Source organism: Pogona vitticeps, chromosome 4 (genome assembly GCF_051106095.1).
Source record: "Pogona vitticeps strain Pit_001003342236 chromosome 4, PviZW2.1, whole genome shotgun sequence".
Classification (NCBI taxonomy): domain Eukaryota; kingdom Metazoa; phylum Chordata; class Lepidosauria; order Squamata; family Agamidae; genus Pogona; species Pogona vitticeps.
Window position 1 is genome coordinate 57766914 of NC_135786.1, and position 22330 is coordinate 57789243.

The 22330-nt window shown below is 42.6% G+C and overlaps 1 protein-coding gene across 3 annotated transcripts in view; it reads right to left on the reverse strand.

Moving 5' to 3' along the window:
- Window positions 1-22330, reverse strand: part of SORT1 (sortilin 1) — a 65204-nt gene that overhangs the window by 19891 nt on the left and 22983 nt on the right. For all 3 annotated transcript variants that reach the window (XM_078392767.1, XM_020805280.3, XM_020805279.3), the window contains exons 2-6: window positions 16192-16251; window positions 11449-11522; window positions 8670-8772; window positions 6863-7027; window positions 1440-1513 (exon numbers count right to left, since the gene is read on the reverse strand). In XM_078392767.1, coding sequence (XP_078248893.1) covers window positions 1440-1513; window positions 6863-7027; window positions 8670-8772; window positions 11449-11522; window positions 16192-16251 — 476 coding nt within the window. The remainder of the gene's footprint in view (window positions 1-1439; window positions 1514-6862; window positions 7028-8669; window positions 8773-11448; window positions 11523-16191; window positions 16252-22330) is intronic.

Consider the following 22330-nt stretch of genomic DNA (forward strand, 5'->3'; position numbering starts at 1 on the left):
GCCAGAATTCTGAAGAACTTACATTCTTTTGATTCCTGACAAAGAATAAAGAAATCTTCTGGTTCCTCAGAAGGTCTATTATGCAGAAGATTGGCAGAGATGCAACAAGATACTGTTGAGGAAATAGCAATGCACTAACACTAGGTATCACCAGGAGAGGGCTTTGCAGCCTAATGTTATTGTTCTTTGCCACTAACTTGATTAGAAAAGTTCTTTCCCCACCTCTGGCATTTGAGGCAAGCCCCCACCCTTTCTGTTTGCGTATTACGATTGTCAATTTCATTGACAGCCTTCTTTCTCTGACCTCTGAACAAGCAACAAGAAACAAGGTCTCTCCATGTGCTGGACACTCTCTTTTTGTTTTTATGCTTCTGACTGGAACTAGAAATGATAACTGTAAGTAAAGATACCTTTTTTGATTTCTAGAGTGATTTTAACATGCAAAATTCTAGTCTGTGTGGAAATGAACCCAAAGTGGGAGGGGACAGTGAGACTGAGCTGATTTCTCCATGTTTCTGAGTAGCTGTTTTTTCTACTTCATACTCTGCTAACTCAGAACAACCATAATTCCCCAAAAGATACAAATACTAACAGGAACACACACAGATGCCTTCATATATTGGTGACCACAACCCCTGCCTCCATCTAGAAGAGTAAAATGATTCAGGCCAGATGTTGCCCAGATGATTAAAACTCCTTTGCATGACAAAGAGGTTATTACAACCTGAGCAAACCAAAAGGTCTTCATAGTTTAGCTCCCTTATGTTGAAATTTGCAGGGAGAAATGGAAAATACTTTCACTTCAAAAAGTGAGAAGACACTATGGGCTCAGTGGCACAAACTCTGTATCTCAGCGTGTTATCACTTTGGTAAGATAAACTATTCTTAGAACAACAGGTTCTTAATTCCAGGTCCCTATATGTGGTTTCCTTCTAGGCCCATGGCTCTAGCTCAGTCAGTGACATACCATTAATGAAATTATGTTTAAATCTGTTTTGTACAGCAGATTCCCCATCATACACATTACTCTCCAAGATTTCTGAGATGTCAGGGATTAAACCTGAGACATTCTATGCAGCAAAAAAAAGTCTCTGCTGCCAAGTTGTCACATCTACTTAAATAACTTTGGAATTCTCAAAGTGAAATAATCCAGAATAGAAAAGTTTAGCATATAGTTGCAAAGTTGGACATTTAAGTGGACCTCTTCCTACGTTTACCAAATGTTAAAATAGCAAAAAAGCTATTCATACTTGGAATGAGTTACAGTGACTCTATTGGAAAAGCATACATGGCAAACGGGACCATTAGTAAATCTTTCAAGTGACTTGTTGGGAGAGAGAGAAAAAAAACTTCAAAACATTATCTCAAGGACAACCACCTCTGTTTTTGTCTAATGCAATCACGAACATCTCAAGCTTGGTTGTTTTCCAGATGCTTACCATTTGGCCAGGCAAACATCTTTGTATATTTCTTTCCATTTCTCACCAAAGTTCTTGGATATCCACAGGCTTCCCTGAAACATTTAGAAAGGACTGCTCTTTATTTGATTTATCACTTCTAAGATCCAGTCACAAATATTTATTAATAATATTTTAGCTCACCTTTCCATTAAAAAATGCTGATTCCTAGTGGCTTAAAACAGCATTAAAAAAGCCTTCGAGAATACATAGTATTAAAATACTTTAAAAATACAGAAGAAAATCATAAAAAAAGACATTGGATAAAACACTATTTTATCAGACTGATTCAGATCAACAACCTGGCTGGGCAAAACTGTGTTAGAAAAGAAATGCAGTGGAACACCATAAGAGGAGGAGGAAAAGAGACCTCCTTTGGCAGACAGTTCCAAAGAATATGTATGACCACAGAGAAGGTGCCCTCTTGCATCTCAGCACTCACATGTTGATGGGATAAGGAGACAAGGCTTCAAAGAGAATTGCAAAGGCTAGCATGGGATTTTTTTAAATCTTCTTTCCAAACAAGGCCTTAAAGCCCAGGACCAGTCTTTGAAAAAGACAGAAACAGCTCAAAAACAATTGAAGTTGTTCTAATGGGAGGAGTCACATACTGTCAATAACCATCTCCAGTCAGCAGTGTGGTTGCAGTTTTCTAGATCTGCTAAAGTTTTCATAATCCAATTCTGCCACAGAATAACAACTATAACAAGTTTATTTTCTCAACACTATAGTATCTTACAATAATCCTGCAAAGGAATTTTATGTGTTGATAATCATATCCTACATTTTTACTGAAGGACAATGCTTAGGCTGAATCATACTATATGACCTCACAACAGCTATATTTACAGTATATCACAGAAATGAGTACTGTACACCCCCTCACATTTCATAAATATTTTAGTGTATCTTTTCATGTGACAACACTGAAGAAATGACACTTGGCTACAATGTAAAGCAATGAGTATACAGCTTGTATAACAGTGTAAATATGCTGTCCCCTCAAAATAATGCAACACATAGCCATTAATGTCTAAACTGCTGGCAACAAAAGTGAGTACACCTCTAAGTGACAATGTCCAAATTGGGCCCAAGTAGCCATTTTCCTTCCCTGGTGTCACGAAACTCGTTAGTGTCAGAAGTCTCAGGTGTGAAGGGGGAACACCGTCCTGAGTTAGGAGGAACAGTTGGAGAGGCAGTCTCAGGAAATTGGATGTGATGGTCTTGAGGGTGATAAACCATGGTTGCTGAGCCCACCATGGAGCTACCAGGATAGCATCGGCTTGCAACTGGCAGATCCTGACAATCGTCGAATGAGCAGGATGGGAGGAAAAAGAGAAGGACAGCATCCCAAGCCACCATGAAGGCATCCCCCAAAGAACCCATGCCTCTCCCTGCTCGAGAACAAAACTTTTTGCACTTTGCGTTGATCTGAGTAGCAAAAATGTTGATGGCCGGTGTGCCCCACCTGTTGCAGATGTGGGCAAACACAGAGTCGTCAAGAACCCACTTGTGAGTTTGAGTGGTCAGGCAGCTCAGGTGATCGGCCACATCATTGTCCTCTGTCGATATATGGATGGCGATCGGAAATATGTGGTGATCGTAGCACCACTCCCACAGGTGGATCGCTAAGTACAGAAGGGACAAAGAGTGAGTGCCTCCCTGCTTGTTTATGTAATACAAAGTGGTCATGTTGTCCATAGCCATCTGCACTCCACGACCGACCACTAGAAGACAGAAAGCGCAAAGAGACTTGATGACTGCAAACATCTTAGACTGATGTATAGCAGCTTCTCTGAGTTGGACCACAGAATGTGGATCTTGTGAATACCACAATGCACGCCCTAACCCATCGGGCTGGCATCCGTCGTGATCTGGACTGTCAGCTGAAGGGGCTTGAAGGGTTGGCCAATTAGAAGATGTGGCACGAAAGTCCACCACATCAGTTGACTTGCTAACTCTGGAGTCACATGGAGGCATTTGGCGGGGTTGTCCAATAGAGGATTGAACTGCAACAGGTACCACGTCTGCAGAGAGTGCATCTTCAACCAAGCGTGAGGAAGAGCAGATGTGGTGGAAGCCATAAGGCCTAAAAGATTCTGCATGTGATGAGCAGAAACCCTGGTGTATGGGCGGAATGGATGAATAGCCCGATTCAATCTGTAAATCCTTTCAGAAGGAAGGAAAACTCTGGCTCTGTTGGAGTCCAAAACCACATCAATGTAGTCCATGGTCTGAGATGGTTGAAGATGGGACTTCGCAAAGTTGACCTGGAGGCCTAGATCTGCCAGTTTGTAGAGCAAAACTTGTATCCTCTTATGCCTTAGCGTAAGAGCCAGCGACGATCAACCAGTCGTCTATATAAGGAAAGACCATGATATTGTGCAGATGCAGGTAGGCTGCTACTGGAGCAGGGAAAGGAGGGGGGGAAAGAAAAAGAGGAAAGGAATCATGGTGAACATTAAAGATTGCAGTCCAGGATCAAAAGACGAGAAGAGAAGCCGAGAAGACAAAATACCAAAGTATCAAGACAAAGTCCATAATCCAAATTGCAAATGGTAACCAGTCCGAAGGTCAAACACCAGACACAACAATGGTAGCCAATCCAAAATGCAAGAATCATAAATCAGGTCAGTCCAAGTCAAAATATTCCAGAGATCAGAAAAAACGTAGTCAAGAAAACAGGCCAAGATCAAAACCAGAGAACTTGAAAGAACTGAAAACAGCTCTAGGCATCACAAGAAAGTCTGACTGCAGTGGCGGCAAAAAGGAACTGAGATACCATGGATGGGCAGGGCATGCACAACACAGGGAAACATTCTATTGGTCAGTTATTTTAGCTCTAGATAGCAGGCGCAGTTTAACACATTTGTGTACATTACAGAGACCACGAAGTGAGTACACCCCTAAATGACAATGTCCAAATTGGGCCCAAGTAGCCATTTTCCCTCCCTGGTGTCATGAAACCCGTTAGTGTCACAAGTCTCAAGTGTGAAGGAGAAGCAGTGTTATCGCTCTCATTCTCTCAGACTAGTCACTGGCAGTTCCACATGGTACCTCATGGTCATGCACTATCTGAGGATCTGAAAAATCATTTTTTTTCTCTACATAAAGATGGCTTAGGCTATAAGAAGATTGCCCAAACTCTGAAACTGAGCTGTAGCATGGTGGCCAAGACCAGAAAGTGGTTTAACAGGACAGGTTCCATTCAGAACAGGCCTCGCCATGGTCAACCAAAGAGGTTGAGTGCCCGTGATCAGCATCATATCCAGAGGCTGGCTTTGGGAAATAGACTAAGTGCTGCCAGCATTGCTGCAGAGGTTGAAGGGGTGGGGGGGTCAGCCTGTCAGTGTTCAGACCATATGCCACACACGCCATCAAATTGGTCTCTAGGGCTGCCATCCCAGAAGGAAGCCTCTTCTAAAGATGATGCACAAGAAAGCCTGCATACGGTATGTTGCAGACAAGCAGAGTAAGGACATGGATTTCTGGAACCATGTCCTGTGGTCCAGTGAGACCAAGATAAACTTACCTGGTTGAGATGGTCTCAAGCGCATGTGGTGGCAACCAGATGAGGAGTACAAAGACAAGTGTGTTGTGCCTACAGTCAAGCACGGTGGTGGGAGTGTCATGGTCTGGGGCTGCATGAGCGCTGCCAGCACTAGAGAGCTACAGTTCATTGAGGGAACCATGAATGCCAACACGGACTGTGACATACTGAAGCAGAGCATGATCCCCTCCCTTTGGAGACTGGGCTACAGGGCAGTATTCCAACATGATAATGACCCCAAACACACCTCCAAAACGACCACTGCCTTGCTAAAGAAGCTGAGGGTAAAGGTGATGGACTGGCAAAGCATGTCTCTAAACCCTATCGAGCATCTGGGAGTGATCCTGAAACAAAAGGTGGAGGTGTGCAAGGTCTCTAACATCCACCAGCTCTGTGATGTCATCATGGAGGAGTGGAAGAGGACTCCAGTAGCAACCTGGGAAGCTCTGGTGAATTCTATGCCCAAGAGGGTTAAAGCAGTGCTGGAAAATAATGGTGGCCACACAAAATATTGACACTCTGTGCCCAATTTGGATATTGTCACTTAGGGCTGTACTCACTTTTGTTGCCACTGGTTTAGACATTAATGGCTGTGTGTTGCGTTATTTTGAGGGGACAGCACATTTACACTGTTATACAAGCTGTATATTCACTGCTTCATGGCACAGTGGTTTGTGCTGCAGCCAAAATTGTGCTCCCGACACGGGGTTCAATCCCAGGTAGCCGGCTCAAGGTTGACTCAGCCTTCTATCCTTCCGAGGTTGGTAAAATGAGTACCCAGCTTGCTGGGGGGGGGCAATGTGTAGCCTGCATAATTAACTTGTAAACCGCCGAGAGTGCTTGAAGCACTATGGGGCGGTATATAAGCAGCAAGCTTTGCTTTTGCTTTGCTTTACACTGTAGCCAAGTGTCATTTGTTCATTGTTGTCACATGAAAAGATATACTGAAATATTTATGAATTGTGAGGGGGTGTACTCACTTCTGTGATATACTGTATAATATTTAGATAAAAAGCCAAAACATTGTTTTGGTTTGTTTGTTTCTTAGACTTCTACTGCGCCCATCTAGACCAAAGGTCTACTCTGGGCAGCATTACAAATTTTTAAAAACACTGCAACCAATAAACCTGCGACACTTCAATGTTGTGACACTTCAAAGACTAACATGTTTTACTGAACACAAGCTTTTCCAGACTGACGCCCATCTCATCGGATGCACCTAAAAAAATGGTCTGCAAAGCATAAGTAGCTTATACTTAACAAAGCTTGTCAGTCTTTAAGGTGCCACAAGATTCTTCATTTTTTTTCATGGCAACAGGCTGACATCTGGTCATGTAGCAGTAGCAACTGTTTCACATTAAGAACTGGGTGGAATATTGATCTTGTAGGAAATTTCCCAGAATTTGGATGATGTTTCTCTTGCTCTGCATTCTGACTTCCAGCAAGTTCTTGCACTTTTGTGTCTCTACCCAAAACAAAGCTTACTTTTTGCACTCCTGTATACTGGAGTTTTGTGTGATGGCACTTCCCAAATACTTTTGTTCTCAGGGCTGCAATAGGCTTATCTCAGAATCACAATACAAATTTTTAACAATGGGGAAGTATGAGAGTCTATGTCCACAATGTATAACACCACACAAAAGGTAAACAGAGATTAATTTACAATGGCTATTCAAAATGGGGGGGGGGGGGGAACAAGAGAAAGCAGATGTTAATTATGATCACAAGAGATTAGTTATGAGCCCCCCCCCCATGTTTTTTGGAACCTGCATTGAAGGGCTTGAATTATCACAGCAGTGAATAAATGGGCACACATGTAGTTCTATACCCTGATCCAACACCATGTAGTACTTACCTCAGTACTGAGGGCCAACAACAAATCAGAATTCTGAGGGTGGTAAGTTATTTGTGTCAAAGGATGGAAAGGGAGATCTGTCATTATGAAGTTTTTAGCAAAATCTGATGACTTGAATATTCTTCCTGTATGTTCTGGTCCAGATCTATCCCCTGTTAATATAACCTGGACAGAAAGATATAAAAAAGGAATGCTTCTCAAGTTTCAACACAGAGGTTATTAAAGAATCATAGAGTAATGAAGTTGGAAGGGGCCTATAAGGGCATCAAGATCAGTGCAGGAATATCAAATGATATCTGCCAGGTGGTTGTCTAAATTTCTCTTGAATGCCTCCAGTGTTGGAGCATGCACTACCTTCTCAAGGTAACACACTACCAGTTTTTCATGTGTGAAATAATGAGAAGCATCATGTGTGCACATAATGAGAAGCATAACTGCATATTTCAAATATTATAAGTTTTGAAGAACACAAACCAAAAGGTCACAAAAACAGAAACAAAATAAATCCAAAAACTCACTGGGTAGGATTCTTAGTTAATTCCATATCCTGCCTTTTCTTGCTCTTCTCTGTCGTGGAAATTTGTAGTGCAAATTAATGCAAAGACAACATTTCACTATGATATGAGTGCATACCTGCCCTCTATTTAAAAAGTTTTAAGATTATGTTAAAAAGAACATAATCATTCTGTTCACATCCCAGTACCGTAAGAAAACAATACTCATAAAGCCCAAGGATAACCTTGATGACCCAGAATGAAATATATTTTGCATGGGTACAAAAACTTCTGGTTTTGGCACCAATCAGAGGCAGCAGAAGCCCTGCAAAGCCCTCAGTAAAATACAAATGTGATGAATGGTAAGACACATGCCATGTCCTGTTGACCAAAGAAACAAACTTAGTGCACTGCATTACAGAAGAAAGAAGGGGAGAAAAAGCAATAGTTGGAAGGCACACATTCTGCCAAGATATTGACCTACTCTTAACAACCAAGCTTTGTCAAACAACCACGCCCAGAACACTGTGAGACTGAGTAAAAAAATCTGGTGACCTTGACAAAGCAAGTGATTGTTTTTCTGTAAAAGTGGGAAAATTGAAGCATCAAATAGGATGTGTGTCTGGTAGCCATACAGTCCAGTGGGACACAGAACAGTCACACAAGTAGAGAACAGCATGGATTTTATGACAGAAATTTGTGTGACACATATAATACGAGCTTTTAGGTGATGCTGTGTCAGCTATCTATAACTTGGCAAGCAGATGTAAGGTGCAGAGCTGTGAACAAAGTTCAGCTCCACCCGACATTCCAGGCGAATAATAACTCAAGCAAGTTCTCATGTCTACCATTTGGTACTAAGCTAGTAAGTTACTAAAATGCATCAGTTCAAGATTCTTCTTTAAAAGGTCAAGTTCCACCTTTAAAAATAAAGCAGAGTTAGGCAATGTGTTGGGATACCTAGTGTAGTGTAGTGGATTGAATGACAGACTAGGACTCAGGAGGCCTGGATTTGAATCCCACTCAAGCACGGGAACTCACTTGAGGTGTGGAACTAGTCAAACTACTCCTTAAATATCTCACTTATATTGAAAGCCCTTTTAGGGTTGCTGTAAATCAGTTCTAATTGGATGGTACATAACAAAAACGAATGTGTGCCTCCCCCTCAACTCAATGTTGCTGGCCTGTAGCACTGATGAGCACAAGGATTTTCAGATGAAGAACATTTGCAGGATTATGCAGTTTCTATCCATTATTTAAAGGACTGGGATTAGCAAGCAGTCTCCCAAAACATATTAGCAGGCTTTTCTTACCTTTCCTGAATTCTCTGGACCAATAGCCATTCCAAATTCTGTTCTGATGAAAGTGTTGTTAATGAGATCAGTGATGTCTGTGAACGTTTTCCCATAGTCTTCACTAAGATGCAAGGAAAAAGAAAGACATATTAAAGGGAAATTTATCTCAACAGGAGGCTACGCAGGACTGGCAGTTTGTGTTTGAAAGTCTCTTAAAAGCAACTGGAAATACCAAATAAATGACAGGAAAAATCTAAATATTTGAAAGTGACAATGTTACTACTACTTCACAGACTTCTTATGTTGTGGCTTATTCATGTGTGGAGTCATGTACAGAGTACCTCATTGTGATACTGATGAGCACAAATATTCAGAAACACAGGGACAAATATTCAAATATGGTGTGATAGAGAGAAAAAACCACACAGAAATAGCTGTTGAACATGAGCATATATAATGGCTATTATTTAAAATCTAAACAGTAACCCTTATCTTTCAGATATGCCTCAAGATTGATAATATAATAAGCATCTTAAAGAATAAATGAAATAATGTGTCAAAATGTAGTAATAAGATGGCAACCAAAAATCCAGCTGTGTTTGATCTTAAAGAGGAACTGATAATCATATTAGGCATAATATGCTATTAAACATCCAGGAAAGGCAGAACTGACTCCATGGTGTCTGAAAAATAAAAGTAGAGCCAGCTGAACAGACCAAAGAAGAACCTCATAATTTTAAGTTTCTACATGTAAAGCAGTGCCCACAGGGCAAATGTGATGTATAAACTGTCCCTATTAATTGAGGCAAAAGGTCCACATATATCCAGCCAAAGCTCTATTTAACACCTTAAACAATGCAACCGACTTTCTTTACCATGTAAGAAAGCAAAAAAGCTGATAACTAGTTCCACCAAGGCAATAGACATGGGAATGTTTCAGCCTTTGTTTAGTGCTTTTTTCTTAAAAGGATTGGCAATCGATGAAGTTGAATATTTAACCATGTTGACAGCTCCGTCCTCAGAGAAAGAATATAGAAAGGTAGGAGGTAAATGGCAGAAAGTAAGGAGGAATTAGAGAACCTCGTCATGAGGGTGAAAGAAGAGAGCGCAAAAAATGGTCTGAAGCTCAACATCAAAAAAAAAAAAAAAAAAAAAAAAAAAAAAAAAAACACCCTAAGATCATGGCCACTGGTCCCATCACCTCCTGGCAAATTGAAAGGGAAGATATGGAGGTAGTGACAGATTTTATTTTCTTGGACTCCAAGATCACTGCAGATGGTTACAGCAGCCACAAAATTAAAAGATGCCTGCTTCTTGGGAGGAAAGTGATGACAAACCTAGACAGCATCTTAAAAAGCAGAGACATCAGCTTGCCAACAAAGGTTTTTTCAGTAGTGATGTATGGAAATGAGAGGTGGACCATAAAGAAGGTTGATGGTCAAAGAATTGATGCTTTTGAATTGTGGTGCTGGAGGAGACTCTTGAGAGTCCCCCTGGACTGCAAAGAGAACAAACCTATCCAATTTGAAGGAAATCAACCCTGAGTGCTCACTGGAAGGACAGATCCTGAAGCTGAGGGCCCAATACTTTGGCCACCTCATGAGAAGACTCCCTGGAAAAGACCCTGATGTTGGGAAAGTATGAAGGCAAGAGGGGAAGGGGATGACAGAGGACAAGATGGTTGGACGGTGTCATCAAAGTACCAACGTGACTTTGACCAAACTCTGGGAGGCAGTGAAAGACAGGAGTGCCTGGCGTGCTCTAGTCCATGAGGTCACAAAGAGTTGGACATGACTTAACGACTAAACAACAACAAGGAGGTAAATAAGGTCTTTAAGTGTTCACAGGCCTATCTGTAGAGGCAGCCAGTAAGGATTGTTTCTGCAGGATTTCCAACATGTTAAAGTAGTGTTGGTTTACATATGGTCATCCATTACGGTGAACTAGATGGTAAAGGAAATATATGTAGCTGCCTCCCATCAACCTTAACAAGCACAGCCAACGATGAGTAATAATGGGAAGTCCAATAATAACTGGAAAACCACACATTCCACAAATCTGTGATAAACAATTCTGAGTCAATGTGTTCACCTGTGTATTTACACTGGTCATATGTAGACATGCAAAAGCATAGTAAACCCATTGTTCAGAAGATAGGAATAAATGTGAATGAACCAATAGGAAAGCTGCTTCAAGCACAAAATAGATCACCTGCTTTATAACCTACTGTTTAAACCTGTGCGCCTTTGCTTAGCTGCACCACACAGTGGATTTTCTGCACACCTTGTAGCACTCTCTAGGTCAATGAACTGGGTTCTTCACGGATTTCAAACATACACTCTAGTCCTCAGGAATCATACCAGCCAGTGTTTATCTCTGACTTTTCTGAGAGGCAAACCCATGCCAATAAATGTTTATTTTATTTATTTATTAGATTTCTATCCCACCCTACTAGACAAAGTCTACTCATGGCGGGTTCCATTAAACATTATAAACTAGAACAATTAAAACAATTCAAAACAATAATGTTAGTAATGCTCAAGATGGGAAAACAGAAAATTATAATTATAATTTCAGAAAATTATAATAAGAAAATTATAATAAGAATAAAGTCAGGTATTGACAGGAGGGAAGGTCTGCCTGAAGAGCCAAGTTTTTAATTGGCTCTTAAAAACTTATAAATAGGCAATCACGATTTGCATGACGTGCACTGGGGATCAGTGGCAAATTCTTGGCCTCAAATAAAAACTACAATGTGCCTGATATTCATAAATATGCACAAAAATATTGTTCTTACCTTCGGTAGAGTTTAGACTGCCCAACAGTCACAATCAGCAGTGGTACTTGAAATGTGGTCAACACAAGAATGACCTGGACAGAGGGAGAAAAGCCAGTTAGCTCAAATAGTCTTGGTTGTGTGTTTTTGTTTTTGTTTGTATTTATTTTTTTCTGATGGAGGTAAGTAAGTAAGTAAGTAAGTAAGTAAGTAAGTAAGTAAGTAAGTAAGTAAGTAAGTAAGTAAGTAAGTAAGTAAGTAAGTAAGTAAGTAAGTAAGTTAGTTAGTTAGTTAGTTAGTTAGTTAGTTAGTTAGTTAGTTAGTTAGTTAGTTAGTTAGTTAGTTAGTTAATTCCAACAGTGTTGAAAGAAGAGCATACATATGACACTGTCTTAGGGCCAAGCAACTACAGTACTCGGTTTCTGTAGAGATCAATTCACATTATGTTTAGAGCTACATGGCAGAAACAACTCATATTTACTTTCTTGCAGTTGTTTTTTGTGATGGTAGATTATTTCTCACACTTTTAAAAACATATACATATGATACAAACTTTCATAAGGCCAACTGAGTACGCAAGACACTAACTGGACGTCATTTCGTTTTTTATTCCAAAAACTGTTCATCTAACTTTACAATTTTCTTACTCTATTTGATAACCTTTGGAAAAGCCTTCTACTTACTAACAATCACCTAATGCTTTAAACATCCTATCCTGTAGTGTCAACATGTTCCCTGCCTCCTACGGACAAGATAACACACCTAATCCATGGTAAGTGTAACTCACCTGGCACAAGTCTCTTAGTTAATAGGTAATCTATGCCTAGAAACAGGGTTCTACAGATTAGTATCAAATATAACCCATTAATTTGGCCCTTAGTCTCCCCAAAGCCACTTTGTACATAAAATTTGAGAAATTAAGATACATACTGTAATTATTATAATATGAATGTATCTGATTCTGCTCTTACCATGCTTCTCTTAATTACTAGCTAAGAAGCAGGGACAGTAACACTCCAATTGAAAAAGGAAATTAAGCTACCAGAAGGTGCTTACATCAAAACTAGGACAACGGACACATTTACTGTAAACAGCTGCATACTTGTATGAAAGTAAAAGGATGCCATTTCACTAGCAGAGAAGATCAGTAACTTGCAATTTAGCTGATTTTTGAACTCTGCATCCTGAAGACATAAATGTCAAAAGCTTCAGTATGCGCCCCCTTCCAATTTTGGAAATGATACAAAGTTTTACTTGCCAGTCAATATAGCAGGAAATTAGCAAATAAAGTTTGTAATCAGATAACATCATATGACATAAAGAATCAAGGCTCCAACCACAAGGGCTCCAACCATAAACCTCAGTCTTAATACCATTTGGGGTTTGTTGACTCTGCTTATCAAATATATAGCTGAGATTTTATATTTTTATTGATTTTAAAATACTACATATGTACTGCACATTGATTCCAGAGAAGATTTAAAAGTGATGAACATAAAGAAATACAATGGCAACATCTAAACAATAAAACTGAGATCATTAACATTATCATCCAGCATTAAAAAACATAAATGCACATTTAACACTATAACTGTTATTTTAATATGCTTTTGCAAATAACAATAGTTTTGATCTGGAATCCAAAAGTGGCCCCATCTTTGCTGTACTCTGTTTCTCTTTAGGCAGGCTTTCCTTCAATGACTGGTGGTCTGAGAGAGGTTTTTAAATGGACTGTTGAGCTTTGCTTTTTTAAAATATGTTTTAGTATTGATTTTATTGTTTTTAATATAATACTTCTTAAATTATTTTTAAATATGTTTATACTTTAGCTGTTTTTAGCTTTTAATTTTTTTAATGATGTAAGCTACCTTGGGTAATTGTCAAAGAAAAAGGTGAGACAAAAATATTTTAAATAAATAAATGATAATAAATAAAAATGTAAGTCATGTTAGTGTCAGAGGAACCTCCTGGAGGAGAGCGTTTCCAAGTAAGGGTGTCACCACATACAAGCCCTGTCTTTTTTGCAGATCAATGCACTTGTCTTATAGAATGCACACAGATTAGGGCCTCCTATGAAAATATTGGCTGAAATCCATTTGCTAACTTCACAGTAAGTCCAAAACACCAAGACGGAAGTACTCTTCACAAAGCATTTCTGCAGCTGCATTGCACAATTTATCACTGTGGGAACAACATAACTGAATGTGCAATTGAACTGCACAATTGTTGCCAGGGTGCAATGCCCAGCACATTTACACAGGTGCAACATTACATTGTACCTAGATGAATAGAATTCCAGCGATTGTGACAATTATGTAGTATACTTAACAAATTAGGAATCTTTTAGTTAAATGTGTTTGGCTGAACACCAAGGATCAGAAACCAACTGGTTTCTCCACTATCAACAATTTGTGCCCAGAAAATACTGTCTCTTTTGGCAATAGTCCCATGTATAAACGTATACCGCATTTTTCCATGTATAAGACGACCCCCACTTTTCCAACCCCAAATAAGAAAATTTGATTGCTGCTTTGCCCCCCCCCCCACTTCCTAAGCCCCGTGAAAGCAAGATCAAAGGGCTGTGGAAGTAGAAGGGAAAAGCAGTGATGAAAACATTGCAGGATCGCAGGCCTTTGATCCTGCATCCCTTTCATGGCTACTTTCCCAACCACTTCATAAACTCTGCAGGGCTTAGGAAGTGGAGGGGTAAAGCAGCCATGAAAGGGCTGCAGGATCAAAGGGCTTAGGAAGTGGAGGGGTAAAGCAGCCATGAAAGTGCTGCAGGATCAAAAGGCTGCGATCCTGCAGCCCTTTGATCACTGCTTTACCCCTCCACTTCCTAAACCCCGTGGTAAAGCAGCCATGAAACGGCTGCAGGATCAAAGGGCTGCGATCCTGAAGCACTTTGATTCCTTTTCCCCTTACTTCCGTGTATAAGATGAACCTCAATTTTTAGTCTAAAGATTTTAGATAAAAATATCTAAATCTGGTAAAAATATGGTAAATATTTGCCATGTAGTCTCACTCTTATATCTGAAGTGGACTTGTCTACGAAAGTCTCTAAGGTGCCACAACATTTTTGTCTTTTTTTTTTGTCTGATATGCTAGCACAGACTAACACGGTTACCTGATCTAAAACTATAACTGGTGTTAGGAATTGCTAACAAGAAAGTCCACTGATGAAATATTCCCCCCGATGTTTCCAGTGAGTCTCAAGCATTATCGACAATGTCACTCATTTAAATAAAGGGGTAGGAAAGGGTAAGGGCAGCAGAAAGGGGCTGTAACTTCCCTATTGGACATTTATGTCTCCCATTTCAAGCATCATGGAATTCTACTGCCGCTTGGTGACAGCAGAGCTAATGTACGCTTCCCTACCATATGCAGCCTCTTCACTTCTAGTGACAGATGTGGCCAGCCTGCCAGTGTGTGGTCCATTAACCATATACTTCAAAATCTAGTTACCAAGCTAAAGTTCAAGGACTACAGAGAGTTAAACTAGACTGAATTTTATCAAAGGACAGAAATCTACCAGTTGGTAATATAGATGGTGTCCATTTAAGATGAGGTGAGGACTTCAACTGGTATTGGGTTCTCAATTGTCACTTGGAACCACTCTGAAGAGTGAGGTTTTAGCTTCCTGAACCCCAGCCTAACTGAGTCCTATCTCATTTTGAGTTTCTCCACCTGGAAAAGGCATTCAGTGGGTTAATTCCCCAATGGGGAAGTAGAACAAGAAATGAGATCATTTCAGAAATGACAATTTCATGGGCTTTTTTATCCAGGTCACAGCTGAGTCCTGAGCCAACTTCATTTCTCTCTTCCCCTTCCTGGCCTGAGATTTCTTCTAAGCTGCAGCTGAGTCCTGGCCTAGCTTCAGAACATGACTGTCAGTGAGACGGATGGAGCTGAGAGGGAGGGGGGGTCTGACAGCTGAGCTTGGAGGGCTGAATTTAGACTGTGGGCCAGAGGGCCTTCATTCTTGATTTTAAAATAATGAATATGAATACTTCACATTAATCACTATTTAAAGGTGGGCATAAATATGTACTGTACTTTATCTGAAAATCTACTGCAAGACATATGTTTAAAACAACTTAAGCAGTTTTACGCTCTTTGGTTTCACAAGAAAAATGCCTATATTGCAATACTGATATTTTCATTCATACAAATTGTTCTAATATGTATGAATTAAACCAACATTTCACTTCTGATGTCATTTCAGAGAGTATCTTTATTACAACTTCCTAGCAATTCTTCAGTATGTCTTTTCCTACTGAAAAAAACGTTGGCTGTTGCTTAAAAACCTTCAGAGGTCTTCCCCCACCCCACCCCGCTCCAGGGAGCAAGTAACATCTCTGTGCAGGATATGAAGAAAGAGGTGGGGAATATTTCTTTTTCCCCACAAGGCCTCACCACTGAGGCAATTCTTACCTCAAGTTTAGATGGGCAACTAGATGCCTCTTACCAAAGTAAAATGAGTCACCAGGTATCCACAAAGCTTACACAATCTCTGACCATTTTCTCTAGACATAAGTAGGATGGCAATAAGCAAAAAAAGAACCTGAAAGGCTTGTAGCACATAGGTCTAAAGAGACACACTCCTCGTGAGCCATCCAACAGGAATAACCCTACCTTCTCCTATACGGGAAGATGAAAGAAAAAGCATCCAGGATGAAAATACTGAGTCAACCACTGGATGGAATTATAATGTCACACATTGTTCTTTTATTCTTTCTGACTATTAAAAAAACTATTGCTTACCCCAGTGCTGTCACCAATCCAAGAAAGGGATACTGAGCCACTGAGGTCATTGAAGACACGCTGTAAAGGCAAATAGAAATATAGTTAAGATACCTGTCTTGTGCACATGTTAGAAAACAACCCTTTCCCTTCGCTCATCTCTTTCCTAAACTCCTAAATGCATTTGCAACTTACTATACCGCCATGTGTATTTTATCCTTTTACTCAAATTACTGCTGGATTCTTACTGACTTTGGAGAACTGGAAAATATTCCTATAGCTTTTCAGCATTCAAGCAACATCCAGGAGATATACAAAACCCAATTTTGTCTCTCGTATATGAACAGAGGAAGTTGCATCAATTATGGGCAGTTGTAACCTGGGAACTGGACTCACAGCTTTGCATGTGTTTCTTCAACCTAATCTCTGTAAGCTTTGGAAACATGCAAGTATTTGCTAATACTGCCAGTTCTAACTGATCACTTCTGTTATTTTTGCACCATAATTGTACATTTCTCAAAGGCAAAGCAAGTTGCGCACCTTCTACCTACAAGATGTGGCAAAAAGGCAAATTTTGTTTATTTATGCTCATTGTGTTAATTCTCCCCTATTGCTATATTGTTGCCAAATCAGAAGCCTGAGCAGGGCTAAACACCACACCTTGGAATCCTTACATGGGCTACTCTAATCACTTTAAATCCTTAGCACCATTCTTTCAGCTTATTATTTTGCTGGTGCATCTGGAGTCCTCCATATTTCCAAAATATTCAGATGATACACAAGAACAATGTCTATTAAGTGAAAGTTTAATAGTTATTATTTCACTTTATAAAACTGGTCAAATGTTCCTGAAGCACAGAACTGAGGCTTACCCACTTACTGAAAAATTACTGCAGCTTAGGAAGATTAAATCTTCTATCTACTCTCCACAGATAACCAAATTTACTCATGAAGCAGCTGTAACTTGAGTATTAGACAGTCTATCATATAATGACTGGAGCACAAACTATGTGATGCAGAGGCTGAGATCCTGTTGCATAATGTAACCAATATCATACCTTCCAACCCATTCCTTGCTGGCAAATGAATAGCTCCCATCATAATTCTTTGGAAAATCTATGCATGCACGGGCTAGTGTGCACACACAAAAATCAACATGTGTGTGTCCCTCAAAAATCATGGCAGGGGCTCTTTTTTATCGGCAAAGAACAAACCAAAATGTATGACTCTGATGGCCACAGAATTCCCCCATTATGATGACCTTTTTGTGATCGCTTTACGATGTTTCCTACGGGGGAATTTCACTTTGCGATGGTCAGTTCCCTGCTTCGGGAACCTATTATTTGCAAAATGATGATTTTCTAGCAGCTGATCGGCGGTTTCAAAATGGCCACCGGGTAAACAAAATGCCCCCCCACTGTTTTCTGGGATGGATTCCTCGCTGCACAGGCACTGAAAATGGCCGCCCTATGGAGGACCTTCGCTGGATGGTGAGTTTCCAGCCCATTGGAATGCATTAAATGGGTTTTAATGCGTTTCTATAGGCTTTTTAATTTCGCTTTACGATGTTTTTGTTCTACAGCGATTTCGCTGGAACGATTTAATGTCGTAATGCGAGGCATCACTGTATACTCTGGTCCAGTGATGGCGAATCTATGGCATGCATGCAGCCTATGGCACGTGGAGACATCTCCTTTGGTACGCAAGCAGAGCACCAGCCCCCCACTACCCACCCCCAGCCAAATTACAAACTGCACCATCGTCAGCCACCTCTTCCTGCTATTTTCCTTGGTTCCAGCACTTCTTCTTTAAAAGATTGGAGATAAGCCTGCTTGATAGGTTACAGCTGACCCCCGGCAATCAATCCGGGGCTTGTGAATGACTACTTCCACCCAGAGGTGACTGCAAGCAGGAGGGAAAGGGTCCAGGTTAAGGAGGGAAGGAACGTGTGACTTCATCAAGCATGTTTAAATGTATGTACAAAATGGAGCGAGCGAGGGGTGTGTGTGTGTGTGAGAGAGAGAGAGAGAGAGAGATTATGTGACTCAAAACTGAAAAAAAGAACTGATTCAAGGAGGGAAAGCTCCAATTGAGGGAAGGAACGCGCAACTTCATCAAACTTGTTTAAATGTACAGTGGGGTCTTGACTTGCGAACTTAATCCGTATTGGAAGGCGGTTCGCAAGTCAAAAAGTTCGCAGGTCAAAATCTGCATTCCCATAGGAATGCATTGAAAACCATTTGATACGTATCTGCATCCCCGCCGCCTCCATGCCGAATGCTCCTCTTCCAGCCCTTGGCAGTCTCCCGGCCGCTGATGAACTGGAACTCGTTGGGCGTCCTCCGGGAGAGGGTGCGGGTGGGAGTGGGGGGTTTGGGGTGCGTAAGTCCAGGTAGGCGCGCGGGTGCGGGTGGTGGTGATGGGCAGTGGCGGCGGCGGCGGCAGCGAAGAGCTGCTCGTAGGCCGGCGGGTGCAGGGTCACCACAGGGATGGCGGCGGCTGCCAAGGGGAATCCTCCGAGCAGGTGGGCGCGCGCGCGCGCACCAGGCAGCAAAAAAGCAGCCGAGCAATCCAGGGAGAGGTTGCCTTTGGCAGCCGTTGCTGTTGGTGCTCGTCCACGCCCTCCCTCTACTCCGATCTTCACAGCTTTTTCCCCCAAGCTCCACGGAGCTCAGGGCAGGGGACGGGCCGATCAGCCAGAGGCGGGGGAGGGAGCTGTTGCTGCTCCTCCACGCCCTCCCTCCGCCCTGATCTTCCCGGCTTTTCCCCCGAGCTCCACAGAGCTCAGGGCAGGGGACGGGCAGATCAGCCAGAGGCGGGGGAGGGAGCTGTTGCTGCTTCTCCACGCCCTCCCTCCACTCCGATCTTCACAGCTTTTTTTCCCTGAGCTCCACAGAGCTCAGGGCAGGGGACGGGCCGATCAGCCAGAGGCGGGGGAGGGAGCTGTTGCTGTTCCTCCACGCCCTCCCTCCACCCCAGCTCCTCCCAATCCGGCCGCTCCCGCCTGATGGTCGGCATGTTGGCGACGGCGGGAGAAGTGGAGGAGGACCATGCGCGGCGGCGTGCACCAGCTTCCCTGCCCGGGCTCCGAGTTGCCTGCCTGGAGGCAGCCGCCTGCAAACGCAGCGGCACCACCAGCCAGATCACAGGCAGGAACAGCCGCAGCCACAGGAGCAGCAGGCACTGCCCTGGCCAATGGACCAACGACAGCAGTTTCCCCGCCTCTCCCGCCCCTTTTCCCCCCCACTTTTTGGTTCGTATGTCAATTCTCTGTTCGCAAGTCAAAATGGATTTTTGCGGACGGAGAAGTACGTAACTCAAAAAGTACGCAAGTCAAGCCATTCGCAAGTCAAGACCCCACTGTATGTACAAAATGGAGTCTCTGTGTGTATGTGTGTGGGGGGGGAGAGTGTGTGTGACTCAAAACTGTTAATCTCCACTGCATTTAGCTCTGCAGTTTGCTGAGAACAGCAGAAATCTAAAGTGTGTAGCAATTGCGTTTCTCTATTTCTCATCCCCAAAGCAGGCAAGAGTACCACAGTTTATTCCCAAAATCTGAATCCCAGTCTTTCTGCTCCTGGTTCTACTTTGACTGCAACACCAAACAAAAGGTCTTACAAACAAAGCACTGTGGGTTTCTTTATTGTGTCAATCCATCTCATGTGCAGTCTTCCTCTTTTCCTACTGCTTTGCACTTTTAACTGCATTGCTGCCTTTTCCAGTGAGATTGTCTTCTTATGAATAGTCTTCTGTCTGTGATTCGCCAGGCTCCCTCACTGGGTGTTTTCAAGAGCTAAAGACCTGGCTCTTTAGGCAGGCCTTCCCCTTTGTCACTGCTTGAGCTTTACTCTTTTATTTTAATTTTCTGTCTTTATTTTTTATTTTTTTATTTGATCATTTTTCCATCTTGAGCTACATTATTATTACTATGTTTAAATTGTGGTGTATAGAACAGGGGTCTCAAACTCAATTTACCTGGGGCCGCTGGAGGCAGAGTCTGGATGAGGCTGGGCCTCATCAGATTTTCCACCAAGTGGAGCAAGAGCCTGAGGGAGCCACCCAGGAGTTTCCTTAGCCCGGCTGGGGCTCTGAGGAGGAGGAGGGGCGCGCGAGCCCTTGTCACCCAGCCACGACCCCCTCCAGCTTCTTCTTCACTACCACCACCAGCAGCAGCAGCAGGATGAAGAAGCGGAGAAGGGAGGGAGCACTGGCGACCGCCTAGTGGGGGGGAGGAGGGGGCGCATACACACACACACACACACACATAGAGAGAGGGGGGGTCCGGCAACCCCCTCAAAAAAGGCGCACTCAGCAGCAGCCCCACCACGACAGGGAAGCAAACTTTGCGAGGCGAGCCCAGGCAGGCTCCAAAGCCGAGGCGGCTGAAGCAGGACGAGGAGGAGGAAGCACTGGCGAGCACTGAGGCAGCTGCTGGCTGGGCTGGTGCTGGGGGTGCTGAGAAAGAAAGAGAGCCAGACAGCCGCTTCCGTGGAAGAGGCGGTGGCAGCAGCAGCTGCTGTTGGTGGCTTGGAGGCGCTCTTCAAGGACGGGCCGGGAGCAAGCTCAACTCTCAAGCATCACTCGGTGGCGCCTCAGCCGCTCGGGGGAAAAGGGCTGGCAGCGTGCCTTGCTCGCCGGCTCTCCCCCAAGGCAACACCTTTTGCACCCTCCATCCGGAACTGCAGCCTGCCAGCTGGCAGACAGGAGGGCTGGCTGGCAGGCTGCAGTTCTAGATGGAGGGTGCAAGAGGTGCTGTCTTGGGGGAGAGCCGGCGAGCAAGGCAAGGCTTTTTTGACTCTTGGCAGCAGAGGACGCGTGGGCGCTTCGGGGGGCAGGGGCCACAAACTATCATCTGGTGGGCCGCAAATGGCCCCCGGGCCGCATATTTGAGAGCCCTGGTATAGAGTGGTTGAACTGCTTTAATCCTACTTTGTTGTAAGCTGCCCAGAGTAGACCCTGTCTAGATGGGCGGGATATAAATCTGTAAATAAATAAAATTATGATGCCACTGTAGTACAGAACCCTTTGTTTGGTTATTTTAGCTTGTAGTGAAAGTCTACACTTAATTTGCTTGACTTATCTTTCTGAAAAGTCATACTATCTGTAAAACTCTTTTCCAACACTACATTTCAAATAAGTGAAATGTGTGTATACACTTTATGTAGTGTATATGGACAATCCTACAAGCCATCAGGAAATCTACAAGGAATTTTCTAGAATTGTCGCAGCTGCAAAGGAGAATTTTAGGAACAGATTTTTACAGATGGAGACAACCCTGTATTTTCTTACTTCTCCACATAAAGCCAAATTTGAAGAACTTGATCTTTCCTGCTTACAGTGGCTAGATTTTGGAAATCTGGAAATGGAGCTATTGGAATTTCAAGAAAACTCTATCTGGAAAAATAAATTCTATGACCTGTGTGCAACGCTGGAGAAAACAGAGTGTGAAGGAATGACAAAGGACAGCAGAGTTGGTAGTTCTGAAAATGAAATCCTTAAAGTGTGGAATTATCTGCCAAATAATTTTAAGTCAATGAAAGCACTTGGGATTGCTCTTTTTACTTTGTTTGGGTCATGTTATGCTTGTGAGCAACTGTTTTCAGCTTTGAATTATATCAAATCTGATACCAGAAACAGACTGACAGATGACATGAGTGCTGCATGTGTTGCTCTCAAACTAACTCTGTATGAGCCAAGGTTTGACAAATTATCAGCATGCATACAACATCAAAAATCACATTAATTGTGAAAAAGCATGCCAAGTTGAGTATCCCTTATCAAAAAAACACATGCATTTATACATTGTATAAATTACTTGGCTTGTACAGTGAACCCTCGACTTACGAAGGTCTCTACTTACGAAAATTTCAAGGTACGAAAACCTCCGGCTGCAAAATTTCGGTTCGACTTGCGTCTGGAGCTTAGCCCTATGAAACGCAGAGGGAAAAGGCAGGAAATTCAAAGCTGCCCCCGCTGCCCTCTGTCTCCCGTCCCCAGGGGGTAGGAGACAGGGCAGCAGAGGGGGTTTTGAAGCCCAGGAAGCTGAAAACCAGCAGCGGAGGCAGAGCGACTTTTGGCTTCCCAGGCTTCACAACCCCCTTCGCTGTCCTCTGTCTCCCGTCCCCGGTGCCCTCTGCTTTCTGTCCACAAAGGGACAGAA